Genomic DNA, 23,648 nt, shown 5'->3' on the forward strand with positions numbered 1-23,648 from the left:
CACTGTATACATTTTAAAATCTTGTTAATTACTTACACTAAATGGTTTAGCTCCCCAGTACTTGAGCGAGCTCTTAACTCCCTGAGGTCTGAAAACGCGTTGGCACGTTTTGCAGGATTTTTTTCACATTGCAGCAAAACAGACTTAAAATACTCCGTCATTTCTTGTCATAGAGACATAAGTAATATATCAACTGAAACTATAGAATGTCTTCTTTTATTTGTGTACACTCAGTAAAAACACAATGTTGTGATTTTTGTAAAATAAAGAAAACTAACATGATGCGTGATCTCTCCTCTCCCTCTGAACGAAGTCCAATCTGATAGTTCTCAGAAAATGAACTGTAACTTATGAATACTAATGACAAAAAAAATTACACATGTCTAAGGAAACGTTGGCGAAATGTCAGGTTTTAAATCGTGCAAGTCAAATCGAAAACAAACATTCTGTGTTTATGTAATCTGTATGAAAAGAGAGCCATGTCAGAAGTCTGTGATTCAGCTCATTATCCGCTAAATGTCTCAATCGTGTATTTATTGTCTTAAAAAGTGTTTATTTGGATGTTAAAGCCGTGGTTAGCGATCTCTAGAAGACATGCCATTAGTTCCTAGTTCCTTTTCTTCTTTATATGAATTTGTGGCCTAAAGGTGTACAGAGAGCACCCCCCAGCTGCAAGTATGAATTGAAAAGACCATTCCTGAAATGTCATCTTCTTTAGAATAATTTGTGGACTAAATGTGAACAGAGAGCGCCCTCCGGCTGCAAGTATGAATTAAAAACACAGTATCCAGCACTCATAGTGATGACAATAAATATTCTCAGTATAGAAAATTGACAAATATATAAGAATCCATCAATATTTCTTCAAATGTGCATGCTTTTAAGCCTATATGAAATGCCATAGAGGTAACATAATTGTTCAGACATTTTGCATCACAGAAATACATTATATTTGAAAGAATATAATAGAATACCATTATTTTAAATTGTAATAATATTTCACAGTATTGCTGTTTATGATGAGCTGAGACATTATTACAGAGACATTATTTTAAATCAATATATTGTTTTATATGAAGGAGTAGGCAAGATAATTTTTACATAATTTTGAAGCAAAAACTCTAGTCTACAACCTCCAATACCCAAAAGTCTTGTGAACACAGATTTAATATACTTTTTTTGGCCTTATTTCAGTGACTTAAGTTTTTTTGTTTTTTCAATAACCACGCATAAACATTATTCCTTCAAAAATAAAAACATGTACATGTTACAGATCCCTTGTTTCCCTGGACTCCATTTCCCAGTATCCTCCTGTTCTCCACACCTGCACTCACTTCCCTCGTCAGCTCCTCATCATCACGGATCACCTGCACCTGGACTCTATTGTTAGCACTCCCTTTATATGACACTCACTCCCTTCACTCCTGGTCCGTTCTGAATGTTGTTTTCTGTTGTGTTAACGTTATGTTTGGTGTTTCCTTGCCTTTGTTTGATTAAAGCTCTACGTTATTGTGGAAATCCGTATCTGCCTCATCTCTGCACCAGCATACCGTAACAGAAGAACGGACCTTATACGACCGGATTTTCCACAAAAAAAAAAATGGAGACTTCCACCAGCTCCCTGGCTCCTGCTCCTCCAGCGCCTCTCACTCTTCTAACAGCCAGCGAACGCATTATCGGGCTCCTGCAGGTAGGACGTTCGCTGGAGAGGTATGTGGAGGAGTTCGTGGAGCTTGCTTACTTGTCTAACTGGCCCGACGCTCAGTTGATCTCCCTGTTTTTGGATGGATTGGATGACGACACTATCCGTTTTGATGAACCTGTTTTTTGTTTCTCCTTAAGCGAAACTATCAATTTAATTTTGTGGTTGAATGGCTCCAAATTCTTAGTGAAAGAGGTTCAGGATCAGTGTTGTCGTCCGGTCCATCCAGAAACACGGTTGGCCGGGCCAGTCAGTCAACCTCCGGCTTCCTCCGCATACCGCTCCAGCGAACTCCCTGCCTGCCCCAGGCTGGACCCATATTCCGCTACTGGGCCCAGTAAGCGGAGGAGGAGGAAGAAAGCGGCCCCAATGTCTCCAGAGCCCGCTCCAGTATCTCCAGAGCCCGCTCCAGTATCTCCAGAGCCCGCTCCAGTGTCTCCAGAGCCCGCTCCAGTGTCTCCAGAGCCCGCTCCAGTGTCTCCAGAGCCCGCTCCAGTATCTCCAGAGCCCGCTCCAGTATCTCCAGAGCCCGCTCCAGTATCTCCAGAGCCCGCTCCAGTATCTCCAGAGCCCGCTCCAGTATCTCCAGAGCCAGCTCCAGTATCTCCAGAGCCAGCTCCAGTCCCCACAGAGCCAGCTCCAGTGCCTGTGGGGATTTTAATTGTATATGAGGGGATGGATAGTACCCATCTTCCAGCCTCACACAAGCCGCCCAGTCATGCGGCCTGGCTTATAGACTTTTGGGCCAAGCCAAGTTCTCCAGTCTCCGCCGCCAAGCAAAGTTCTCCAGTCTCCGCCGCCGAGCAAAGTTCTCCAGTCTCCGCCGCCGAGCAAAGTTCTCCAGTCTCCGCCGCCGAGCAAAGTTCTCCAGTCTCCGCCGCCGAGCAAAGTTCTCCAGTCTCCGCCGCCGAGCAAAGGTCTCCAGTCTCCGCCGCCGAGCAAAGTTCTCCAGTCTCCGCCGCCGAGCAAAGTTCTCCAGTCTCCGCCGCCGAGCAAAGTTCTCCAGTCTCCGCCGCCGAGCAAAGTTCTCCAGTCTCCGCCGCCGAGCAAAGTTCTCCAGTCTCCGCCGCCGAGCAAAGTTCTCCAGTCTCCGCCGCCGAGCAAAGTTCTCCAGTCTCCGACGCCTACGAGCCCTCAGCTCCAGCCGCCGCCTACGAGCCCTCAGCTCCAGCCGCCGCCTACGAGCCCTCAGCTCCAGCCGCCGCCGCCGAGCCAGCCGCTCCAGCCGCCGCCGCCGAGCCAGCCGCTCCAGCCGCCGCCGCCGAGCCAGCCGCTCCAGCCGCCGCCGCCGAGCCAGCCGCTCCAGCCGCCGCCGCCGAGCCAGCCGCTCCAGCCGCCGCCGCCGAGCCAGCCGCTCCAGCCGCCGCCGCCGCCGAACCTACTGCCCCTATGAACTGTGTTTTTGAACCCTCCAGCCCAAAGACTGTTTTCCCTCCCTGCCTCCCTCTCCCACCTCCATCCAGTTATGTTTGCACTGAACCTTCACCTCAAGCCCCCTCGCCCAGATCTCCACCTCGGACCTCTGGGCGATTACCTACACCCTGGCTCCAACCTCCCTCTGCTCCACCGTTGCCCATCAGTCCTCCAGCCTCACAAGTCTCCATCCTGCCCCCGTTCACACCTTGGTCCCTCGTCAGCCTGCCCTCCCCTCTGGACTGCACTCCTCCGTCTCCGCTCCGTCCCTCCATCCCTCGTTTCCAGTTGGCTTCCTCACTCCCCCTGGTGTTCACTTTGTTGTCTGTCGTCTGTGTTCAACTGCGGCCTTCTGGAGCACCGGCTGCGCTTCGGTCGGCAGAGCCTTTCGTTCCGCCATCTCCCGCCGGTCCTTCTGTGCCGACTGGGCTTGACGGCGTGAGGACTTCAGCTCCTGACCCACCATGGCGGCCCGCTGCACCTGACCCGCCATGTCTGCCCGCTGCACCTGACCCGCCATGTCTGCCCGCTGCATGTCTGCCCGCTGCACCTGACCCGCCATGGCTGCCCGCTGCACCTGACCCGCCATGGCTGCCTTCAGCCCCTGACCCGCCATGGCTGCCCACGGCTCCTGACCCGCCATGGCTGCCCACGGCTCCTGACCCCCCATGGCTGCCCACGGCTCCTGACCCCCCATGGCTGCCCACGGCTCCTGACCCCCCATGGCTGCCCACGGCTCCTGACCCCCCATGGCTGCCCACGGCTCCTGACCCGCCATGGTTTTTGGACCTGCCCTGGAGACCTCCACTCCAGTTTACTCCTCCCCCTGCTCCGGTTTGAGGTCTCCAGGGCGCCCGCCCCCCTCCCGGTTGTTACATCTACGGCGCGAGGACGCGCCTACCGGGAGGGGGAGGTACTGTTACAGATCCCTTGTTTCCCTGGACTCCATTTCCCAGTATCCTCCTGTTCTCCACACCTGCACTCACTTCCCTCGTCAGCTCCTCATCATCACGGATCACCTGCACCTGGACTCTATTGTTAGCACTCCCTTTATATGACACTCACTCCCTTCACTCCTGGTCCGTTCTGAATGTTGTTTTCTGTTGTGTTAACGTTATGTTTGGTGTTTCCTTGCCTTTGTTTGATTAAAGCTCTACGTTATTGTGGAAATCCGTATCTGCCTCATCTCTGCACCAGCATACCGTAACAGTACATACATGTTCCTCACATATTATTGTAGCCTAGTTTGTGCTGAATACAGTGTAATGACACTTTTGTCATTTATATGTTTATGAACAACTGAAAAAAGCACAAATGTCAGGGCATGTCAAAACTTCTCCAAGCCCCAAATCAGCCTCAGACTCCAGAGGGTTAATTATAGTCTATATGTTGAATACATTATATTAACTGGAATAAACTGTATAGCTAGCTAGATGGAGCAGAGAATGTGACAGATCATGAAGCTGTCCATAACTTGGGTCTAGCGTGAGTTTAAGCACTCACAAACAACTCCTGTTAAAATCACGGAAGCTGACTACACTGCGACATGAATCTTTTACATTGAATCTGCACTTTGTTGTTAATGATGGGAAAATTTGCGAGTTTCAGTCAGAATTCAGTCAGAGAGTGTGCGCATTGAAGAAAACTATTTGTTTCAGCAATGACTAATCTGAATACCTCTGCCTGTCCATCACATTTATAAGCTCAACAGAAAGGTGTGTTATTGTTATAATGCTCAATGCTAGTGCTGCACAATCAACATGAAATCACACTTGAACTGATTTAGCTTAGTGCGATTATGAAATTGCAAAGGCTACGATTATTTTTAATGCACAACTTTTCAATGAAGCATGGCTCTGTAAACAGTAGTAAATGCTGTTCCATCGCAGTTGTGTGTTTATTAATCATGTTCAATCAAAGCGCTTCAGTCTTCTGTTTATTCAGCTACAGCGATGGTATAATGCCCATAGGGATTTCCTGGAATGACATGCATTATATCGTACTTCTGCAGGTCATATTTGGAGTTTCTGCATGAGAGCGCCCTCTGGCTTTCAGATGGAGCAGCATGTACTACTGATCACAGAGCTGTGCTTCACTAAGCTGCGTATTTAAAAAAAAAAAAAAAAAAAAAAATGAAATGAAATCTGATGGAATGCCACAGTCGGATGGATTGAATGAACGTTAAGTGTTGTAGTTTGTTTAACCAATATTTTCACTTAAACATATTCCATTATAAAAATATTTTGAAACAAATTTCCATGACTTTTCCAAAACTCTCTGGATTCATTTATTTTTCCAAAACTTTTCCAGGCCTGGAAATTGCCATTTTAAAATTCCATGACTTTTCCAGGTTCATGACTTTACGAACCTGACAAATGTCTCTGTGATTTAAACTAGTTTAAAGCCAGATGAAACTGCTGTCATTCTCAACAGCACTGACAAACACAAGAAACATTGTGCCATGGATTTACTGTAGTAACACTAACTGAACCCATGGTATTGTGGCAGAAATGTGGGATACTCATATTGAATTGTATTCTTTTATTATATAATATTAAATGTATTACAAGGAGTAATGGAATATAATTACAGTATTTTTTTGTTGTTAGACTACAGCAGTTTTTTGAAATTTTTTTTTTTTTTAATAAATGTATTACAGGCTACTGTTTTTGTCTGTTTTTGCAGATTTTTGTATGCACAAGGGGTCTGACAACAGCAGGTATGCTCCACACAGAGATCTGATCTCACCATCATTAAGTCCATCTGGGATTACATCAAGAAACCGAAAAAACAGACTAAATCCAGAAGAATTGCTGTAAAGTCTCCAAGAAGCTTGAAGAAACGTACCTCCAAAGCAAGCTGAAAAACTATATGCAAGTGTACCTAGGACAAAAACGGTTGTAAATTTATGACTATTTTTGAAAGCATCCTCACTTTACAGCAAGTGCCTAAAACTTTTCACAGTACTGTAGTTTTGGATTTAGGTTTCTTCAAGCATCTTTCAGATGTTGCAGCAGTTCTTCTGGATTTAGACTGTCTCAGTTTACTGTTTCTTCATGTAATCCCAGATGGACTCGACGATGGTGAGATCATATCTCCGTGTGGAGCTTCATATTTTTAATATATAAGCCCACAGCATTCCAAACGACATAAATGATGCCTTCGTAGAAAATTTGTAACATCAAGCAAAGCACGCGTATATCACAGCACATATTTCATAAAGCTTCAACCTTTCCAAACTTTATGAAAGAATATTTTATGGAAGCTCAAAATCGAATCTGAAATTCTTAGAATCGATCTAGAATCATTGCAGAGAGAATCGAGATGCATAGATTTTTTTCTTTCACTGCTAATATATAAACAGTGCTTAAATTTATTAGACCACCTGTCATAAGGAGAAAACAAATATTTTAGGAATCCGTCAAAAACTTATTTAAAACAAAACATTTTTATTGTTATTTATTAGGCAAATAAACTGAAACAACTAAAGAGCCTTTATTAACACATAAAAATAAAATATATAATTTTTGTTATGTACAAAATAATGTACTGCTGACAATAATGTATAATTATTAAAAATACTTATATTATGGGGCTCTTAAATGCTTGAATCTGATTGGTTGACAAACGTTCTAAGGTTACGTTTTATGTACCAAAAGCACATACTCTCTCCTGCAAATATCTTGAAATTCAACATCTGAACAATGTTTTGAGGTATGGTAATCATAGTTTAAGCAGAATAATTGACTCCAGTTCATTGCTAAATGGGCAGTTAGCACTTTCCGTGACTTTCTGCGCCAAAGACAGAACAATTGTGATTTCGAGACCTACTTTTAAATGAGACATTGCGGGAGTTTTATGCCTTTGTTCAGTCTACCACTGGACGCGAATACAGTGTCGCAAGTTTGATGTGTCTCAGAGCAGGTATTAACCGTCACATTACAAAATACAACATCATAAGGTAATAGATTTCAAGTCAAGCAATGCAGTCTTTAAATCAGTTTTAAAAGCTGCAAGGAAAAATGGAAAAAACACCAGCGTTCATCATCCGCGTATTACTGAGTCTGACTTGGAGAAAATTAGAAATGCACCTGCACTCTCCCCTTTCACACCCACAGGACTTCTAAGAAAAGTTTGGTTTGACATACAGCTGTATTTTGCATGGAAGGGAAGAGAAGGAAACCGTAACCTATCAAAAGAGTCTTTCGTTCTCCAGCAAGACGAGAATGGGAAAGTACCTGACTCTGGCGCATAACCCAGAGACAAAAAAATCACAAGGATCCCACTGCATCCGATAGGGAAAATTTACAAGGATTTATGTTTGCGAGCCCCGGCGACCCACTTTGTCCCGTGGACAGCTTTAAAAAATATTTGTCAAAGTGTCCAGAAAATGCCGGAGCGTTCTATTTGCATCCGAGACGCATCCCTCTGTGCAAACTCGAGAGCACCGAAGTGTGGTTCACCAGGGAGCCGATGGGGCTCAACTACCTTGGCAATATGCTAAAAAAATATTTGTGAAGAGGTTGGTAATAGATATTTCGTTTTTGCCCATGAATTTAAACGGTGTTTATATTATTTTCCAAATCTAAATTGTATACTTTTAATTCTTGTTGTTCAGGTGGAAGGTATCTTACAAATGTACACAAACCATAGTTTGCGGAGCACTGCTGTTGGACGACTCTTATGCAGGACTAGAAAGTCGCCAGATAAAGTCAGTGACAGGCCACCGATACAAGGCGAGTTTGCGATCATATTGGGCCCAATCTTTGTCAGAGAGGAGGGCATGGAATGACATACTGAAATATAGAACCTCAACAAGCAAAGCGAAACATAATTTCACCTCCAAGCCTAAACCTGAAATAACCCTACCCTTTTCCATGTCTAATTTCACGATAAATGGAAATGTGGAGTTTAACATCAATTAGTATAATGATGAGTAAAACAATCCCCTATCGAAATTTCAAACTGTTTGATTATTTTTGTTTTCATTTAAAATGCATTTCAATAAATGTAATGTCTTTTTATATAGTAATCTGTGGTTAGAGACGCTGGTTTTATTTCACACTCTACATAATTCATTTAAATAAATGACATGATTAGTTCAAATAAAGACTGCCTTGTCACTGTCAGTGTTGCCTGTCATTCATAAATACTTTAATAAATCCATTAAAGAATCATTAAGTTAGCCTATATTAGCTATATGCTTAATCAACGAGGGGGCTGTAGACAAAAGAGATGCACACAGGTAACTCACGAGACACACTAATTCATTTATGCTCCGATGCTTCATGAAGCAGTGTTTTGAAATTGGCCATCACTAAATAAGTCGTTATTTTGTTTTTTTGGCGCTCCAAAAATATTCTCATCGCTTTATATTGTTTTTAGTAGTGGTGGGCCGTTATCGGCTTTAACGTGCTGCGTTAACGTGAGAGTCTTATCGGGCAATAAAAAAAATATCGCCATTAATATATTCTCAAAGTTGGGTTGGGAGCTGGGTCTATACTACGCAAGCTATGATGACTTTCACCTTGATATTTTAGCGCGGATGTATACCTAGCCGAATTGACCCTTCGCAAAGACCAGCCCCCCTTAGTTACTGTTGCTTTGTCTGACAAGCCGTGGCGCGGTCACGTCACACAGTGAAATATACATTGCGGATCAAAGAGGACACAGACAACACGTCGATAGACAAGACAGAGCAGGTTACTTATGATATTAAACAAAGTCCCAGCTTTAAAACTGTGTAGTTTTTTAAGAAATTCAAACAATAAAAAACGTTTTGTTGTTCTTTAATGTGTCGTGACCATGGTCGTGACCGATTGCTGTAGCGCCTCAGCTCAAGAGACTCGTAAACCGATCATCTCTTACTACTAGTCCATTTATAGCATCAAATAAATATGAGAATCAATGTTGTTTCAAACGCAGAAAGACATCAATATACACAATTTTTCAAGTTTAACTCCACAAAGGTTAATCTTCTAACTCCTGACTGCTTTGTCGGACAAAATGGCAGATTACTATTAGTCATTATTTGGGTAGCATACATATTCTGAATGTCTTCGGCAGAATTCAAATGAGCTATTTTAATCTAGTTTAATTCCAAGATTACAGTGAGATTAATCTAGATTAAAAAAAATAATCTATGCCCACCACTAGTTTTTAGTACCTTTATGGATCTTGAGAGAGGAAGTGTCCATTGCTCCCTATGGAGGCCTCACGGAGCTATTGGATTTCAACTAAAATATCTTAATTTGTGTTCTGAAGATTAACAAAGGTCTTACGGGTGTGGAACGGCATGAGGGTAAGTAATTAATGACAGAATTTTCATTTTTGGGTGAACTAACCCTTTAAAAGGCACTTGAATGAATGAGTGCATGATCATATATTATCACGCTAGCCAAAGGATGCCAGGAACAAAATGATACTGCGTTAATTGTAAAAAAAAAAAAAAGAAAAAAAAAAAAAAAGATAGCCCTAGATATTTGTTAATTTTGTTGCATGCAATAGTAAATTGCAGTGTACATTTCTGTGAATCTTTGATGTTTTTACTCACTGTGAGTTTAGTCTCCTTTCTTCCCCTTCTTCCCCTTCCACTCAACATTACCACACCTTTTTCAAAACTGGTGAGAACTAATCAGTACTGAAATACGTGGCATTCCACGACCCTTTAAAGTGTTAGTTCACACAAAAATGAAAATGATGTCATTAATGACTCACCCTCATGTCGTTTCAAACCCGTAAGACCTCTGTTTATCTTCAGAACATGGTTTAAGATATTTTAGATTTAGTCAGAGAGCTTTCTGTCCCTCCATTGAAAATGTATGTACGGTATACTGTCCATGTCCAGAAAGGTAATAAAAATATCATCAAAGTAGTCCATGTGACATCAGTGGGTAAGTTAGAATTTTTTGAAGCATCGGAAATACATTTTGGTTCAAAAATAACAAAAACTACGACTTTATTCAGCATTGTACTGCAGAGTCGTGAACCACACTGTGGAGCAGAAGGGGGCGGTAATGCACCAATAAGCTGGATGCTAACCACCGTAAAACAGGAAAGAAGAAGAAGAAGAAGAAGAAGCGGAGTCGTGAAGCCGAATTGACAACAGACCCAGAAGAGAATACAATGCTGAATAAAGTCGTAGTTTTTGTTATTTTTGGACCAAAATGTATTTGATGCTTCAAAATGTTGTGGATGTCCTAATCGCCAAAAACAACCAAGTGCATTAAAAGTGCATTACCAATGCCGCCAGATGAAAGGATTCAATGGAATCAATTCAATGGAAAGGATTCCGGAAGAGAAGACAATGCTAAATAAAGTCATAGTTTTTGTTATTTTTGGACCAAAATGTATTTTTGATGCTTCAACAAATTCTAACTGACCCTCTGATGTCACATGTACTACATTGATGATGTTTTTTATTACATTTCTGGACATGGACAGAATACATTTTCAATGGAGGGACAGAAAGCTCTCGGACTAAATCTAAAATATCTTAAACTGTGTTCCGAAAATGAACAGGTCTTACGGGTTTGGAACGACATGAGGGTGAGTCATTAATGACATAATTTTCATTTTTGGGTGAACTAACCCTTAGTGGGAGAACAGACAAACAGCAGCAGCAGTGCTTCTGTCTGCCTCCTGCTGGTGTTTGCGTCTCAGTATAGCCTTGTTTTCTCTTACTTTTATTGAATCTCATACTTTTATTCATTGTTGCTTGTATTACTATTATTGCCTACCACATTAATCTGACGTTGCTAGATTGTAATCTTTGAATCTAAATCGCTGTTACAGCGCGTTTGCATCTCGCTTGTTAACTTGTTATCAGTCTTGCGCGCTCCTTTTTAAATGCGTTCATCAAACAGCTGGTGTTTGCGTCTCCGTATAGCTTAGTTTTCTCTTACTTTTATTGATTTTTGATTATATTATTATTGCCTACCACATTAATCTGACGTCGCTAGCTTGTAATCTTTGAATCTAAATCGCTGTAACGCAGTTGGATCTCGCTGGTTAACTTGTTATCAGTCTCGCGCTCTCCTTTTTTAACGCGTTCATCAAACAGCTGTGGTAAATCGGATCGGATCAGTCTACAAACACGGTGAGTCATGTCATCCTCTCCCTCAGTCATATTTTGCACAGTCTGTAACATGTTTAGTGTAGCTCTCTCTGTCAGCGACGAGGGATTTACATGTCATAAATGTAGGGAAATAGTCAGGCTGACAGAGAGAATCTCAGAATTAGAGACACGCATCCAAACTTTAATCGAGGATAGTAAGAAAGTAGGGGCCTCAGATACTGTTTTGGATGCAACTAGCTTAGTGAACTCTGTACATTGTTCGGTTCGGGCTGTAGAGCCCGCGCAGCAGGGCACTTGGGTAACGGTGAGGCGGCCTAGCCGTGGAAAACACCACTCTTCCGTTCCAGTAAGAACATCAAACAGGTTCTCCCCACTCAGTGACGCACCCACTGAGAATCCTGTTGAAAGTGCCCTAGTCATTGGCGATTCTATTACACGGAACGTGAAAATACTGACACCAGCCACCATAGTCACATGTTTGCCGGGAGCCAGAGCACCTGACATAAAAACAAATTTAAAAGTGCTGGCTAATGCTAATCGTAAATACTCTAAAATTATTATTCACATCGGCACAAATGATGTTCGACTTCGCCAGTCGGAGATCACAAAAATTAACATTAAAGAGGTGTGTGAACTAGCAAGTACAATGTCAGGAGAAGTAATTTGTTCTGGCCCTCTTCCTGTTCGTCGGAGTGATGAGATAGTTAGCAGATTATCATCACTCAATGGCTGGCTGTCTAAGTGGTGTCCACAGAATAATATAGGTTTCATAGACCATTGGAAAAGCTTTTGGGGGAGACCTGACCTGTTGAAAAGAGATGGTATTCATCTGTACCGGGATGGTGCTGCTCTTCTCTCTAGTAATATGGCACATAGTCTTAGAACTAAAACATGACAAACTGGGGCCCAGGACAGGAAGCAGACAGACTGGCTAAACCGACTGTCTGCTAGCTGCCTCACTTTACAGAAGTCAGATAATTCCCAACACACAGAAACTCTCGCACCTAGATATTATCACATAGAGACTGTGTCTGTACTCCGAATGAAAAAAAACCCATAAAACTTCCAAACCCATTTAATAGTAAAAATGTAATTGATGTTCAACAAATAAAAAATAGAGATAATAATGATAAACAAATGATAAAGCTTGGGTTGTTAAATATTAGATCACTTTCTTCAAAAGCCCTTATTGTAAACGATATTATCACAGACAATAATCTAGATGTGCTGTGTTTGACAGAAACCTGGCTAAAACCGGACGATTACATTACTTTAAATGAGTCTAGTCCTCAAGGTTATGATTATCGACACAATCCTCGACAGAAAGGCAAAGGGGGAGGTGTTGCTGTAATTTATAGTAATATATTCAGAACAATTCAAAAGAATTTCAAATATAATTCCTTTGAAGTGATGGTGCTTTATGTAACATTATGTAAGTTGACATTTGTGCTGGCTACTGTATACAGGCCACCAGGGCACCATACTGACTTTATCAAAGAATTTGCTGATTTTCTATCAGTTAGTACTGGCTGCGGATAAAGTCCTTGTTGTTGGTGATTTTAATATCCATGTAGATAATAATAAAGACACATTTGGTTGGCATTTGCAGACATTTTAAACTCTATTGGAGTTAGACAACACGTGTCAGGACCCACTCATTGTCGTAATCAAACCCTAGATCTAATACTGTCGCATAGAATTGATATTGATGCTGTTGAAATTCTACAGCAGAGTGATGATATATCAGATCATTATTTAGGCTTGTGTATACTACAGTTAGCCAAGGCTACAAAACCACCACCCTGCCATAAATATGGTAGAACCATCACTTCTACCACTAAAGATTGCTTTATAAATAATCTCCCCGAGCAGTTTCATCGCCTTAGTATACCTGACAACTTAGAAGAACTCGATGCTGCAACAAACTATTGGCTCTCTCTTTTCCAGCACATTAGATGCAGTCGCTCCTTTACGTCTAAAGAAGATTAAGGAAACTAATCCATGGTATGATGAGCACACTCGGGCTCTAAAACGAGCTGTGAGAAAAGCCGAACGTAGTTGGAAGAAAACAAAACTAGAAGTTTTTCACCTTTCGTGGAAAGAAAAAAATGATTGAGTACAGAACGGCTATAAGAAATGCTAGATCTACTTATTTTTCAAATCTCTTAATAGAAAACAAACATAATCCTAGGTATTTATTTGACACAGTGGCTAAATTAACTAGAAACAGAGATTCAACTGCTGACGTTTCCAAAGAGCACAGCAGTAATGACTTTATGAACTTCTTTACTTGCAAGATTGACAATATTAGAGAGAAAATTAAAAACATGCAACCGTCTACAGTTTCGCTTCAGACAGTGCACTATAGTGTCCCTGAGGTAAAACTAGAATCATTCGCCACTATAGGAGAGGAAGAATTATCTAAACTTATCAAATCATCAAAATCAACAACATGTATGTTAGACCCAATGCCGACTAAACTACTGAAAAAAATGCTTCCAGAGGTCGTAGGTCCACTTCTTGATATAATTAATTCATCTTTAACACTAGGATACGTGCCAAAAACTTTTAAGCAGGCTATTATTAAACCTCTTATTAAAAAACCTCAACTAGATCCGAGAGATTTAGTAAATTACAGGCCAATCTCGAATCTACCTTTTCTGTCAAAGATACTAGAAAAGGCAGTTTCAACACAACTGTGCTCCTTTTTAGAAAGAAATGGAATCTGTGAGGATTTCCAGTCAGGATTTAGACCATACCATAGTACTGAGACTGCTCTCGTTAGAGTTACAAACGATCTACTCTTATCATCTGATCGTGGCTGTATTTCTCTATTAGTGTTATTAGATCTTAGTGCTGCTTTTGACACTATCGATCACAACATTCTTCTAAAAAGACTTGAAAACTATATTGGCATTAGTGGAATTGCTTTGGCATGGTTTAAATCTTACTTATCTGACCGTTATCAATCTGCAGTAGTTAATGAAGAGATGTTGTATCGATCACAAGTTCAATATGGAGTACCACAAGGCTCAGTACTAGGACCGTTGCTTTTCACTCTGTACATGCTGCCCTTAGGAGAGATAATTAGGAAGCATGGTGTTAGTTTTCACTGCTAAGCTGACGATACTCAGCTCTATATTTCCTCGCGCCCTGACGAAACCTACAAATTCACAAAACTAACAGAATGCATAGCTGACATTAAAAACTGGATGACAAGAAATTTCTTATTATTAAATTCAGAAAAAACTGATATCCTAATCTTTGGACCAAAAACTTCCTCACGAAAAAACCTTGAATACTCTCTAACACTTGACGGGTGCTCCATTAAATCTTCGTCCTCAGTTAGGAACCTGGGTGTGCTCTTTGATACCAATCTTTCATTTGAAAGTCATGTTTCCAGTATCTGTAAAACCGCCTTGTTCCATCTAAAAAACATATCTAAATTACGACACATGCTCTCAATGACAAATGCGGAACAGTTGGTTCATGCATTCATGACCTCAAGCCTAGATTACTGTAACGCTCTACTGGGTGGTTGTTCTGCTTGCCTTTTAAACAGACTACAGTTGGTCCAAAATGCGGCAGCTAGAGTTCTTACTAGAACCAGAAAGTATGACCATATTAGCCCAGTTCTGTCAACATTACATTGGCTCCCTATTAAACATCGTATAGATTTTAAAATCTTGCTACTTACTTATAAAGCTCTAAATGGTTTAGCTCCCCAGTACCTAAGTGTGCTCTTAATGCATTATAGTCCTTCACGTCTATTGCGATCTCAGAATTCAGGCCAGTTGATAATACCCAGAATATCAAAATCAACTGAAGGCGGCAGATCCTTTTCCTATTTTGCACCTAAACTCTGGAACAATCTTCCTAGCATTGGAAGCTAGGACAGGAAGACAGACACACTCTGTCAGTTTAAATCTAGACTAAAAACACATCTCTTTGCTCTTGCATACACATAACACATTATCAACACATTAACATTTTTCAAATCCGTTAAAGGATTGTTACGCTGCAATAATTAGGTCGGCCAGAACCGAGAACATTTCCTATAACACTAGATATACCTGTACATCAGAATAAGAATGGCATCTACGCTAATATCAGTCTCTCTGCTTATCCTGAGGTTTGCCGGGTGCTGGATCCAGGCCGTATCCAGATCAGATGGAGAACCTGTGTCTGGACCTGACTACAACGTAGCCCAGGAGACAATGGGCCTACAGATCCAGTTCTGGCAGCATCTATAATTCAGATTTTTAATCCCTGTATCCGCTTACATATATTTATATATAATCTATTTTTAATCTCAATAATAAAAGTGTATAATTCAGATTTTGATCTCCATATCCATTTACATATATTATATATATCTTCCAAGGGGTTTTTTCCCTCCTAGGACTTTTTTCCCAGTGTTAGCACGCTGGGTTTTTTTTTCCATCCCTGGGAGTCAGCCAATATTGGCTTAATGTAGCACCATCTTGTATATGTTACACATTACCACGCTTGCTTGTACAGCTTATTTTTAACCACTTCTTTTTTTTCTGTGCTTCTAATATGTAAAGCTTCTTTGAAACAATTACCAATTGTAAAAAGCGCTATATAAATAAATTTGACTTGACTTGACTTTAATTGGCTGACGACAAATTTAAAATGAAGTGAACACAGGGGGAAAAAAAAAACAAAAAAACAAAACAAAACAAACTCTTACTAGTTTCTTTATGTATTCACCTTTTGAATTGCAATACTGTACCAAACAGATTTGCCTTGATTAACCAGTAAATCAATGTAGACCCACACTTAAAATTTGATTCAAAGCCTCTTACCCTTTTAGTTCATCAGCAATGCACATGCCAAACTGTTTGGTTCCCGTTTCCATAGATCTGCGTATCATAAGCCTGTATCGAGGCTCAAAAACATGCAGTGGGCAGGGAATGGTAGGAAATGCCATGGTGCAAACAAAGATGGGCACTTCCTGGTTCAAGCTGAAAGAAGAAGAAAGTGCAAGATGCACACATGAACAAGAGACAATACCAATGTCCTGGCAAGCAATGGAGAACTCTTGCAATGTAGATAAATAGCTATGTGATGAATCATTAATTTTTGTCTTTGTTATCAAAGATAACAGCCTTTGAGAAGTGGTTAAAATCTAGGTGTGTGTGTGTGTGTGTGTAGACATGGTACAGCAAAGGCCAGAAAAGTGTTAAAGGATTAGGATTAGTTCACTTTCAAATGAAATTTAGCCCAAGTTTTACTCACCCTCAAGCCATCCTAGGTGTATATGACTTTCTTCTTTATGATTAATACAATCAGAGAAATATGAATAAATATCCTGACACATCTGAGCTTTATAATGGCAGTAAATGGGGTTTACGAGTATGAGCTGAAGAAAGTGCATCCATCCACATCCACCCATCATAAATGTGTACTCCTCACAGCTCAAGGCCTTCTGAAGTGAAGGGATGCATTTGTGTGAAAAAATAAATAAATAATTTAACAAGTTATGAAGTAAAATATAGACAGTCTTCAGTATTCAATATACGAAGAAAGTGTAAATCTCTTGCAGTTCAAAACGCTTATGCTACGTCCTACGCCTTCCCTATTCAACTTACGGAAAAAGTGCAACTGACGCGATGCCTGTTTACACTTTCTTCATAACTTGAATACAGAATGCGGTCTGTATTCCTCCTGGAGCCGTGTGGAGTACACGTTTATGGATGGATGAATGTGGATGGAAACACTTTCTTCAGCTCATACACGTGTCCCCTGTTATAAAGCTTGGATGTGTCAGGATATTTATTAATATTTCTCCAATTGTGTTCATCAGAAAGAAGAGAGTCATATACACCTAGGATAGCTTGAGAGTGAGAATATATGTTCTTGTTTGTTTGTTTGTTTGCTTTATGCAATGCTTTGCCAATATGTACCTAAAAATGTCATGCCAATAAAGCAATATGAATTGAATTGAATAGAGTAAAGCTTGGGGTAATTTTCATTTGAAAGTTAACTAATCTTTTAAGAAAACCACTATATCCAAAGCCAACTTACTTTGACAGTTCTTTCATCTCTTCTTCATGTACTTTTCGCCTTTCTGCTAACTCGTCACACAAGTAGCGCTGCAATACTTCTTCCATTAGAAAAGTTATGTTGTACGCTCTAGTGGCCAGATACTGCAGAAAAGAAAGATATGCGCACTTTGGATAAGTAAAACATCTCCTCAATAACTAATCTCACTAAACTGACTGAGATTTAGAAACAACATAAGGAATAACAAAATAAAAAAAAAAAGGCAAAACATTGATACATTTATGCAGAACATGGGTGAGTACATTTCCTTGAGGAGAGGAGAAAAATGTATAGTAAAATTATTACATGTTAAAACAATTTCATTATTCTCAAGTGTGTGCTTACCAATGGCTTTAATGGCTCATGCAGACAATACGGTGATAAAACTGCCATGTGGTTTTTCTAATACAAGACAGTAGGTGACTCTTTATAGAAGTATTATTTTATGTATTATGTATTTAATTGGACAGCAATGCATTCAGTAATGTCTAGCTAAAAATGTGACAAATTTGTCTTCAACTTATTTATAGTATATAAACATTAAGATAACATTTTAAGATTATAATCAGAGATCACATATTTCTTTAAATGATTACAATTCCCTATCTTTTGTTGCTAATTATTTATTATATTTAAAATGTGATGTGACATGTAGCCAAGTATGATGTCCCATACTTGGAATTTGTGCTCCGCATTTGTCCAATCTAACTGCGTACACACAAACCTGTGGCACCTGGGGAGCAGTTGGGGGTTCGGTGCCTTGCTCAAGGGTCTCACCTCAGTCGTGGTATTGAGGGTGGAAGACAGCGCTGTACATTCACTCCCCCCACCGACAATTCCTGCTGATACTGAGACTTGAACCCACAACTTTTGGTTTACAAGTCTGACTCTCTAACCATTAGGCCACAACTGCCCCCAAATATTATATTATAGAATTTATATAAAATATTTATATAATTACTATATTAATGAATTAATATTAAACTTTGTATTTAAATTTCCATTCAGCGCTTCCAGGTTCTACGTCAGAACGTCTTCTGACGTAGAACCTGGAAGCGCAGAACGTAAACATCATAGGAGAATGACATAGAAGAGAAGATATTGAATAAAGTCATTATTTTTGTTTTGATTTTGCACACAAAAAGGATTCTTATTCCTTCAGAAAATTAAGGTTGAAACACTGCAGTCATGTGGACTATTTTAACAATGTCTTTAGTACCTTTCTGGACCTTGAAAGTTGTGGTTAAATTGCCATCTATGGAGGAGTCAGACAGCTCTTGGATTACATCAAAAATATCTTAATTTGTGCTCTGAAGATGAACAAAGGTCTTAGGGGTGTGGAACGACATGAGGGTGAGTAATGACAAAATTTTCATTTTTGGGTCAACTATCCCTTTAATATATAAGTCTTTAAACAGATTAAGCTTACATGTATTCTTTTGAGCTCTTTGTGAACCTTTTGTGAACCTAGATATTTTCATTCAGTTGCCTTCCAAAAGTCTTGCTGCAGCAGCATTTATTCCTGGCTTGTAAATGCGTTTAAATTTATGATATTAACAAACTCATCTTCAACAGAGAAGTGAATTGTGCCTGCTCTCTCACAAAAAGTGAATCAAACTGACACTCTGTGTGATTGTCATGACATTGTGTCACTTTCAGGTGTAAACGCTCTAGAACAGATATTCACCGGTCATGTTTTTTCATGGCCAGTTTTTTTTTTTTTTTTTTAAAAAGCAAAAGCAAATTTGCCGATTCCGATACCAGTTGCCAATTTAAGGGTTAACACAAATGGCTAGAACTTGTGAATTGACTTGCTAGCTAAAGCATGATGTGCATTGCCTAGTGATGCGCAGATCGCAGTTATATCCGCTGGCGCTGCAGATAATCTGCGAATGGGTAGGTCAAGTAATAAAAAAAAAAAACTGACATTGCTTAATTGTGGGTGAAAACACAGTCGGTCGTGTCTTCAATTAATGTAACCATAAGTATATTTGGTCTGTGCAGTTAAGTGACAGCAGCCTAATAATCCTGCTGCTGTTTCTCATTAGCATACAACCATACAATGTCCGATCTGCCTCAGACTTCACATTAGGGCTGCGCAGATAAACAATATCATATTGAATCGCGATAAAATATATGTCGATAATGATGATAAGCTCTAGGCATTTTTACTCAATATGGATTAATATAAGAGCCAATCATACAGCAGAAATATGCTTCAACAGCCGATCAGCGTACAGCTTTAAACACTCATGTCAAAGAAAAAAGTCAATTTCCTACGACAATTTGCAAAGAAAACTCGACTCAAGGCAGATAAAAATGAGCAGCGATAAAAGTGAAACTAACCTTGAGTTATTATCCAAAAATGAAGAAATTGTCGACAAAAAAAATGTAGCATGAATTCAGTTAGATGGAAGTGGTTTGGTTATTTGAAAAGCGACCAGATTAGGTATATTAATGGCCGCCCTATTTGGAGACACATTTATGCTTTTATTATTTTTATCCTCTCATACTTTTGAATCCGCCCAAGATAATGAAACCATCTGCAAACGAATAACTAGTGGAAAAAAATGTGGTGGATATTTCACAAAGGGCGCTGCATGTTGCAATGTCACAAGGCGGCGTTGTTGCGCGTTCTACATGCTTACGCAACAGCACTTCAGGCTGCTTCAAAGTGATTCTCAATTAATGAAAAGCACAGATTTATGCCAAGCGATTGCTAATGAACAAGTTGATGAATTATGACAATGTCTACTTTATGGCCTTTATATAAAATGTTTTCTTTAATTTTAAATGTTCTCATGGATGTATCACGGTCATAGTGGCACCTACTGGCTGCAGTAAATGTGGTGTATTCAAATGACTTTGACATAGTTCTTTTACATTTATCCAGATTAAATTCATATTGCCCGCTGTGCGCAGTTGCTCTAAAACGAGGTGGCAGCGGGCTTGGGCCCGTCATCGCTGCTTGCAGTTATATTTAGGGCGAGAGCACCAAATGGTGAGAGGACCCTCTTGGAATTGCTGTTTTTATTATTGTTAGGGCCCAAGAGACTAAGGCATAGGGCTCTATTGTTTTTCTAAGGATTATTAGGGCCCAAGTCACTAGTGGTGCAGGGCCCCATTGTTTTTCTAAGGATTATTTTTTTTTTTTTTTTAACCATCTGGGTCTTTTTGGGGGTCTTGACTTGCTCAAAAATTCTGGCACACACATTGGAATCTGCCACCATTAGGATGCTGCAGAGGATGGGACTCGGGTGTGGCACAGGGGCTCTATGGCACTCCCTTGAATGGGGTCCGAAAACTTGGTCCGTACATCAAACATGCTTGGATGTATTAGTATGAAACTTGGTACACATATAGACCTCATCGGGCCTAACAACTTTCATGCTCTAAGTTATACGCCAGATCAACAGGAAGTCAGTTATTATGGGTTGTTTGAAAAATGCATGCTCTAGAATTTGATATACTCCTCCTAGGTGATTAACACTCTGAGGTCTGAAAACGCGCCGGCGCGTTTTGCAGGTTTTTTTCCCACATTGCAGCAAAACAGACTTAAAATACTCCGTCATTTTTTGTCATAGAGACATAAGTAATATATCAATTGAAACTACAAATAAAAGATATTCTATATACACTCAGAGTAAAAACAAAATGTTGTGCTTTTTGTAAAATAACGAAAACTAACATGATGCGTGATTTCTCTGATAATTCTCAGAAAATTAACTGTAACTTAGTGAATACTAATCACAGAAAAATTACACTTATGTCTAAAAAAACGTTAAGATGTCAGGTTTTAAATCATGCAAGTCAAATCGAAAACAAACCTTTTGTGTTTATGTAATCCATATGAAAAGAGAGCCATGTCAGAAGTCTGTGATTCAGCTCATTACCCGCTAATGCGGCCACGCCCACGGAGCCAGCGCTATTCAGACGCAAATTCAGAGGCAATACATGCATTCATCGTCTCAATCGTGTATTTATTGTCTTGAAAAGTGTTTATCTGGATGTAAAAGTCATGGTTAGCGAGCTCTAGAAGACATGCAGTTAGTTCCTGTTTTCTTTTCTTCTATAGATGAAGTTTAGATGAGTTTTTGTTTCTTTAGCGTCCTCCGGCTGCAGTATGAATTGGAAACTCCATTCATGGAATAGCCTCTTCTTCTTTTAGATGAATTTGTGGACTAAAAATGCACAGAGAGCGCCCTCCGACTTCAAGGATGAATTGAAAACACCAGCGCTCATAGTAATGACAATGAATATTAAATAAAAATAACTCCTCTGTATAGAAAATTGACAAACATATGAGAATCCGATATTTCTCCAAATGTGCATGCTTTTAAACTAAAAGCCTATATTCAGACTCTTTGCATCACAAAAAATACATTATATCTTAAAGTATAATATAAAACCATTACTTTATAATGTAATAATATTTTTCTGTATGTTTCATATATCATGATGAGCTTGAGACATCACAGAAGGTTTTTTTTCATAGCCTACCTGACTGAAATGCCTCATTAATATGCAAGTCATTTCAGCTCGTTACTATCCAATTCTTTTGTCTTCTCAGGTGAGAATGGCCCATTTTCAGTGGTGATTCACGCCTCCTCGCATACTGTGTTTCTTGGCAAAAAGTGTCTTACAAAAACTAAATCAATATATTGTTTTATATGAAGGAATAGGCAGCATAATTTTTACATAATTTTGAAGCAAAAACTCTAGTCTACAACCTCCAATACCCTAAAGTATTGTAAACACAGATTTACTATACTTTTTTTGGCCTTATTTCAGTGACTTAAGTTTTTTGTTTTTTCAATAACCACGCATAAATGTTATTCCTTCAAAAACACAAACATGTACATACATGTTCCTCACATATTATTGTAGCCTAGTTTGTGCTAAATACAGTGTAATGACACTTTTGTCATTAATATTTTTATGAACAACTGAAAAAAGCACAAATGTCAGGGCATGTCAAAACTTCTCCAAGCCCCAAATCAGCCTCAGACTCCAGAGGGTTAATCCGATCACCAACAAACTCGGTCAGCATGAAGTCAAGACATTGAGGGTGCTAAATTGCGAGCGGATTTTTGATATCTCGAACGGTTTGGCCACGGCGAGGCAAAAAATTTATGGCAGGAAAAGGAAAACAGGAAGTGTGTTATAACTTCTGCATTTTTATAAAACTACAGCTGTGTGTTTGTTGGAGTCCGATCACATGGATGTGACTATTGTGAGTCAAAGTTATAGTGCCACCAACTGACAGCAGGAAGTGTCTCACTTTCAAAATGCTTTGAGATAATCTTTTTTTTTTACCCGATTTGCTTCAAACTTCATCAGAATAATGTCAAGACATGGCAAATGTTGACCTGTGAAAAGATTTTTGATATTTTAAAACACTGTTGTCATAGAAATGCATTAAACTTAATATTAGTTTTGGATGCTTTTGAGACTCTTAGCATGCTTCAGATTGCATAAAACTCACACACACCAGCGATGTTGTTCAGTAGACATGGGCAAAGCCCTACAAATGGGCAGGGAGGAGGGCCTCTATAGCGCCACCTTTTGACAACCACCTTGGGGGGGGATAGTTTTACCTACAGTCACCAAACTCGATACATATATATTGGTCTTATTTTAATTTTTTTTTTAATTCCAAGAAGTATGTGCAAGTTAAAATTAGGCAGATAACTGCTCTTTGGTTAAAATAATTAAAATAATATTCAAATGTCATATATAGAATAGGCACTAGAGGGCAGCAAATATCTATTTTTAACACTCTGGAGTCGGAGGTAGCGCCGGCGATACTACCTCGATTTTTTTCTTACCAGTGTGAGAGACTCAAAATACTCAGTCTATGTTGCACATACAATTAAGACTTATACACCATTTTAATCGGTTGAATATCTTTTATTTGTGTAAAAACAAAATGTTGTGCTTTTTGTAAAACAAAAAAACATGATGCGTGATCTGTCGTCTCCCTCTGAACGAAGTCCAATCTGATAGTTCTCAGAAAATGAACTTAGTGAATACTAATCACAAAAAAAACAGACTTATGTCTAAAGAAACATTGAAATGTCAGGTTTCAAATTGTGCAAGTCAAATCGAAAACAAACATTTTCTGTTTATGTAATCAGACGCCCGTGATTCAGCTCATTATCCGTTAATGCGGCCATGCCCACGGAGCTAGCGCTATTCAGACGCAAATTCTGAGGCAATACACGTATACATTGTCTCAATCGTGTATTTATTGTCTTCAAAAGTGTTTATCTGCATATTATTATAGCGATCTCTGGAAGCATCTGTTAGTTCCTGGAATATCACATGGCCTGTTCTTCTTTAGGAGGCATTTGTGGACTAAAGGTGTACAGAGCAGGTGTATAATGA

At 39.7% G+C, this 23,648-nt stretch overlaps 2 protein-coding genes across 2 annotated transcripts in view; one reads left to right on the top strand and one right to left on the bottom strand.

The window, feature by feature from the left end:
• Positions 1-23,648, bottom strand: part of lonrf2 (LON peptidase N-terminal domain and ring finger 2) — a 169,013-nt gene that overhangs the window by 8,252 nt on the left and 137,113 nt on the right. Inside the window, exons 8-9 of the mRNA XM_067404428.1 lie at positions 17,244-17,365; positions 16,022-16,180 (exon numbers count right to left, since the gene is read on the bottom strand). Of these exons, the coding sequence (XP_067260529.1) occupies positions 16,022-16,180; positions 17,244-17,365 (281 nt within the window). The remainder of the gene's footprint in view (positions 1-16,021; positions 16,181-17,243; positions 17,366-23,648) is intronic.
• LOC137033044 (uncharacterized) lies at positions 10,797-12,391 on the top strand. Its single transcript, XM_067405110.1, has one exon. It carries the CDS (start codon positions 11,221-11,223, stop codon positions 12,085-12,087), a length of 867 nt encoding a protein of 288 aa, XP_067261211.1. The 5' UTR covers positions 10,797-11,220; the 3' UTR covers positions 12,088-12,391.

The sequence above is a fragment of the Chanodichthys erythropterus genome, chromosome 12 (genome assembly GCF_024489055.1).
Source record: "Chanodichthys erythropterus isolate Z2021 chromosome 12, ASM2448905v1, whole genome shotgun sequence".
NCBI classification, from domain to species: domain Eukaryota; kingdom Metazoa; phylum Chordata; class Actinopteri; order Cypriniformes; family Xenocyprididae; genus Chanodichthys; species Chanodichthys erythropterus.